Genomic DNA, 6,708 nt, shown 5'->3' on the forward strand with positions numbered 1-6,708 from the left:
GATGTAAGAAGGGCACGTATCAGGAAATGACAAGCTGTCACTAAGATTAGAAGGGTACATTATCAGTTTGCTCCATTGTTGGTGATGCTAAGTTTGATCATTTGAGGAAGAGGACAGCTAACTGAGTTTTCACTGTAAAAATATGTCTTTTTATAAACCTGGTGGGGAAGGAAGGTATAGAATTTCTGGATAAAATGGGATCTAGCTAGACAAAGCAGAGAAGAAGGGGTGAGAACATTAGGCAGAAGGGAGAGCAAAGGACCAAGCTTAGAAAAACTAGAGCATGGCCCTGGAGAAATAAGCAGTCCAGAGTGTGATGCGTCTCTGAAGTTGGCCAGGAAGATTGTCAAGGGCCTTGAAAACTGGTTTTAAGGAGATTGTTTTATCATCTAGGGTGGTATTCTCCAAAGCATGGTATGTCTTGGGATGCTGGAGAAATTTTAATTGTCTTTTAAAATGTCTATACTTTTGTGTACATTTCATAAAGTGACAATATTATAGGTCTATGACCCATTAACTGAAATCAGGACCCTGAGAGAATGACTGGGGGTCGGGGAGAGAATGAAAAGCTGTTTTCCTTACTAAGTACTGAAAAGCACCCAGGAGAAGCTGTTCAGCAGATGGCTGTATCTAAAATTGCAGATCTGGGGAGGGGCCTTTGCCTGGACATGTAGACTGGGGACAACCACTGAAAATATGAAAGAAAAGAGCAGTGGACCAATTGCTGAACTCTGGGAAACACTAACATTTACAATAATGTGATTACTTTTTTTTCAAAAGGAAAATTAAGAGCACAAAGAGCAGTGTTTGCATTTTTTATTTAAAAACTTATGGGGCAGCTCAGTTGGCTAAGCGTCTGACTTCGGCTCAGGTCATGATCTCGGGTTCGTGGGTTTGAGCCCTGCATTGGGTTCTATGCTGACAGCTAGCTCAGAGCTTGGAGCCTGCTTCAGATTCTGTGTCTCCCTCTCTCTCTGACCCTCCCCTGCTCATGCCCTCTCTCTCTCAGAAATTAAAAAAAAAAACATTAAAAAAATTAAAAAACAACCAAAAAAACCTTAGAGCTCCCAAATATTAACAGCTGGCCCTTAAATATTTTATCTGAGAGAAGGGGGTGGAGTAGAGACAGAGAGAGAGAGAATTCCAAGCAAGCTCTGCAGTGTCAGCATGGAGCCTGAGTGGGGCTTGAACTCATGAACCATGAAATCATGACTTGAGCTAAAACCAAGAGCCAGAAGCTCAACCAACTGAGTCACCCAGGCACCCCAGTAACAGCTGGTTCTTACTATTTTCATTAATGTATGAAAATAAGACTCAGTCTACCATGAAGGGGGGAAAAAAAGGGTTTCTGTTAGTAACCCAGCAGTAATTCAGAATGAGATTGTATTTTGTTACCATTTTGGGGGCGGTAGTCAAGAAAGATTTTAAAAGTAGACTATGAAACTCAGACCTGATCATAGTGCTGGGCCAGAAAAAATACAAAGTGAGCCTAGAATACCTTGTGTCAAAAAGCAAGCGTTTCAAGACTGAAAGGGACTATCAATAGCACAGAACGGAACTGGCCTAGAAGGGGTTCTCCCTTATCAAATTTGGGATGATTTGGGTGTCATAAATACTGAATTTTAACACACTGAATATAAAAAGAAACTTTGACTCCGGTAATATTCAAAATATGACAGAAGGAAAAATGGAAAGCTGCTCCTCACAAAAAAATGTGAGCTAAAAAAATGTAGAATGAGGGTGCAATTAGAAAATCCCCATGTTATAAGTCCCATTTAATAACTGACTCAGACTGATAATCATTAGTGGATGTTAAAACCATTAGCTTACTAGTATAACACTCTATGTTAACTACACTGGAATTAAAATTAAAATAAAAAAATAAACAATAAAACCCACACCAAACCATTGGATATTCACATAGCCTCACAGTCTCCATCTTAAATGAAAAAGTATCTTACAATAGAAAAATAAGACAGATAGGACTTTAGCCAAATTTAGCTTCACCAATGATGGGACAACCGACAGCATGTGACTCCTGATGTTATACAAATGGGAGGTACATATCATCCAGGCAATATTGTTTAATTTAAATCTTATCATGAGGAAACAGTCAAGAAAATTCCTGAATGTCGTATGTTGTGTAAGTTAACTAGCCTGTACTCTTCCAAAATGTATCAGGAAAAGACTTTAAAAAAAAAAGGGCAGGGAACTGCTAGAAAAGAATGAAAGGAAGGAGACCAAACCCAGTACATGAACTGTGCCTAAGTTCACAATAAAAACAAAACAAAAACATATAAAGATATATGGATATGTTGGGAGCAAGTGGGAAGTAGGGATTGTATATTAAATATTACTGAATCAATGTTAATAAATCTATTGGGTGTGTGATAATAGTATGGTGGTTATGTTAAAAAAAAAAAAAGTCCTTGTTCTTAGGAGATACATGGTGATACAGCCAGTGGTAAAGAGGCATCAGGATGACTGAAATTTATTTTCAAAGGGATCAGTAAAAAACAAAAACAGACCAGAAAAAAGAAAGAAAAAAGATAAATACACAGAGAGAAGATAAAGCAAAGGTAACAAAATATATACAGTTGGTAAATTAGAGAAACAGGTATTCATTGTACTGCTACCAGTTTTTCTGCAGTTTTGAAACTTTTCAAAATTAAAGTCAGGAGAACATCAAGTAATCAATGTGTGGCTAATATGCTACAATTGATTTTACTTGGACAAATATATTCCTCATAAACTACTTAATACTTTTTAAAAAGGCCACCACAAAATCCCTTCCCATCAAAGCTAACCAAGCTAAGAGGCTGGCTAACATTACCTCTGGTTAGGGTCAGCAACATAATTAATTTTTGTGTTTTTCCTCACGAATGTAGGATCACTTACCTGTGAAGTGAACAAATCAGCAAAACACCTCTAACATTTAGTCACCTCACCAAAAACAATTTAACAGTGGAAAAGCTATAATCTTCTGGTTTTAAAATAATTTATTTCATAGTCTGTTTTAATTTCAGGTCTCAGAGCATACATTATTTAATCAAGAGGTGCTGGACAGAGATTGTAAAAAGGGAGGAAACATTTAGGATAAGAAACTGCCTCAGTTTCATTAGGATTTAATCCTACCTTGTAATGTCTTGCTAGGATAAATTTCTATCATACTTCTTTTGTGCTTACAAAAAACATTAACTTCTGAATTTCCAATGTTGTAAATAAAAAGTTTTACAATTAAGTATGCATTCAATTGACGCACAAGGCAACCAAATAATTGTCATCAACATTAGCATAATGTGTATTTCCTGTCACTGCACTAACATTAAACTAAACTTCAAACCACAAAAACATTGTGACTAACATTAAAAAGGCAAGCTGTAAGTTACTCAAAGCTTATAAAGGACAAATTGCACATGGTTAAGATGGGACATCATTTGACAAGGGCTGGTGTTGTGCATATGGCTGCTTTTTTTTATAAGAAGGCCACCGGCAAACAGGGCAACAGTGTCGGCCCCCAGCCAACCACATCACAATGCAATTCTGATGGAACACATGAGCACAAGGCAACCCCATTAGCAAACATCCATTTTCAAAATTCTCTAGGCAAACAACACATTCAGTACAGTGCAGCATATCAGCAGGCCAAGTTAACCAATCAGGTTCCATATCTTCATTAGCATTATATAATCCGTATGACCTCCCCTTCCTTTCGTATGGGCTGGTCTGACAATATTTGTTGGCACATGAACAAGCCTCAGCATCACAGTGACTTGCTCTTCCTGGAGAATTGTGAACTATGCTTTGTTTATCTTCAAATACTTCCTTTTCACTCCTAAAAGTGTCTGTGCTCTCGCTGTCTGAGTCATTTTCAATATCTTGAGAACCCTCCAACATTTCCTCTTCAGACTGGACTCCAAGACATTTAAATCGCCACACTGGCAAATTTTTAATGTAATCAGTCGGTATCAGAGGGTGAAGCCAAAGGTCAGGGAAAGCTAACCGCTCCAAGAATAAGTCAGGGTCTTCGTCCCAATCAGATTCTATAGGAAAGTTCTGAAAAGAAGCAATCGGGTGGAAGAGGTAGCTGGTGTACCAGTCCCACAGACTTGATAACCATTCTAAGTTATTGGCATTGACTTCATCATTGTTGTTGTTGCGCCGTCTCTTCTTCTCAAAGTAATCAATTAGTAAACCATGTCCAAGGTAAGTACTGAGAAATAGGGCCGGGTGGGAAGAATAGAACATCCAGTCTGCCCTTACCCATGATGCAAGTGTGGTTGTGTTGGAATATCGCAACAATTTTAAGCTATATTCATAAAAGCTATCTAGGTAAGGGAGCTGTAAAAAGCCCAACACAGGTAGCCAGGAAATAATTAATAAAGAATTGTATGTCCCTAAAGTGCTTATGAGAACCACAAATCGCTTTATGGTTGCTCCTTGTGTGATAAATAAGTCCATCCATGCCATAAGATTAACCAGAACCAAGCTCAAAACAAACAGATCATTTACTTCAGGTTGTAATGAGCGCAAAAATGCATCCATGGCCTGAAGGGATATAAATTCACCTGTGTGGTTTCCATATCTGTAAATTCCTTCAGGAGTTCTAAGAATGTAGGATGGCATGTTATATACACCAATATCTGTCATAAAGCTCTTGTTGTCCCAATTTTCCACATTAACAAAAATAAACTCAACTCTTCCAGTAAACTTTATACTTAGTGCAGAGAAGAAAGCTGGGGGTTGGTCAAGGTTTGCAAATAGGTATATTTTTACCCAATATTGATCGCTTTTATTCCATTCTTCTTTCAAATGTTCAGCATTATAAATGGTTTTGATCCGAGAAGCTGCATGAGCAGTGATCCACTTAAAAATGTGCTCCACTTCAATCTTGCGCCCGCTGTATTCTTTAAGCATGACTTTCCCTTTAGAAGTGCTTGTTTGTGGGACAGACATAATGAGTGTGGATCGTACCCAGCCTCTTCTCCTGCAGTATCTGTAAGAGAGTAAGCCAGAAGTAAAAACCAGGCTGGTAGATGAGCTAGCATGTTCATCTTCACTGTTGTGCACTTTGTTTCCCCCCAACAAATCTCTTTAGCACTTGAAAGGTACTCTCTCCCCAAAACCAAATAACCTCCAAATAATCAAAAGTAATCCCAATACCTGGCAGTTGTACAAGAACAAAAGCAAGCTCTCTTTTTGTTGTTTTTATTGTGCTTGTTTGTTTTTGCTTCATATCTCTGTATTTCTATTTTTTTGAAGAACAGCCTTAAGTCAGGGAAATCAGAAAATACTTCAGCATCTATTATGTACATAATATACTGCCTTATGTGCTTACAAGATCCAAAGATAATAGGAAAATAATTCCTGCTCACAGAAAATTTAAAATACTATTAAGGAGACAAAACAGAAGTATAAAGCTATAGCTATTCAATTACTAAATAATGTAGAAGTTGAAAAAAGAAAAAAGAAATATCACTGAGAGTTTGATCTGGTGAAGATTTCATGAAAGGTTTGGGAACTGAATGAGGTCTTAAAGGTGGTTAGATTTACATGCGCAAGGAGAGAACAGGTTCCCATACATGCCACATCCCTGACTTGAAGGCAAGCTGCTTAAGGGGAGGAGCCATGTTGTGCCTTATTAACTCAAGCCCCCACCAATAGGCAATAGTAGCAGTGCCCCACACAGGCACTGCTACAAAGTAATCCATACGAAAGCTCACTTAAGAAAGAGCAAGTCCCATACTTTTTTGTATTCTCTCATTTCTTTAATGAAAACCATGGGGAGGAGTATTTAGTACAGATGAAACAAAGTTAAATTTTCAGATTAAGAAGAGATTCAGTTCAAGGATTAGTAAGCATAGAAGAATTTAACTAAAATTAAGTCACTTGTTTAGATTTATCCTGTGTGGTCACAACTCCATTCCTTTTGGAAATGAAGTTCCAAAAGGAACTTTTGGAACTTTTTGGAAATGAAGTATAGTTCTTGCTATACTACTTGTGACATCCCTCTCCCCCTAAAAATCTAGATGAGGAATAAAAGGAGATACTGGATAAATAAAAACAGCTGTTGTAGGACAGTGGAGAAATGATAAGTGAAACGTTTTCCTTTTTTAAAAAAAGTATTTTCCAAAGACCTACCATGTGGAATTTCATGATATGTAAATTTACCTCAGTAAGGTTGGAAAAAAGAAAATCTACTATGCAGATAATTTGCTCATTATAGATTTGTAATTGGATGGCAATAAATATTCAATTTCTTATTTTGCTATTCAAAATGTTGATATAAAAATTGTAAGTGTTATGCTTTAGTTAGTAAGCATGGATTATATTTTATTTAAACAAGCATACTACACATTTATATGATCAGACTGAAAGTCTTAACATATGTCATAAAGTTTTATAATGATAATACAATTAATTGTATCTCAGGAATTTTGTGATATAACTTAAGATACATGAAGACAGCATGTTATGTCATAAAGACAAGGTTAAGTAATGACTCTGAGAAACTGTCTGGGTGACTCAGAATCACAGACCCTGATTCAGCTTCTTGTTGAGTTGATATACTTCCTTAACAAGATAGATTCCATTAATATCTATATTCTTTTTTTCTTTTTTAAAAAAGAATATAAAAAAATAAATAAAAAGTAAGAAAAGAGAGAGGAGAGATGAGAGAGAGGAGAGAGGGAGAGGGAGAGAGAGAAA

At 36.8% G+C, this 6,708-nt stretch overlaps 1 protein-coding gene across 1 annotated transcript in view; it reads right to left on the bottom strand.

Annotated features, from left to right (window-relative positions):
• Positions 1-2,981: 2,981 nt before the first annotated feature.
• RNF103 (ring finger protein 103) overlaps positions 2,982-6,708 on the bottom strand; it is a 21,001-nt gene continuing 17,274 nt past the window's right edge. The window contains exon 4 of the mRNA XM_077766678.1: positions 2,982-4,996. Coding sequence (XP_077622804.1) covers positions 3,421-4,996 — 1,576 coding nt within the window. The 3' untranslated portion in view covers positions 2,982-3,420. The remainder of the gene's footprint in view (positions 4,997-6,708) is intronic.

This window comes from Crocuta crocuta, unplaced genomic scaffold, assembly GCF_008692635.1.
Source record: "Crocuta crocuta isolate KB4526 unplaced genomic scaffold, BGI_CrCroc_1.0 scaffold275, whole genome shotgun sequence".
NCBI lineage: Eukaryota > Metazoa > Chordata > Mammalia > Carnivora > Hyaenidae > Crocuta > Crocuta crocuta.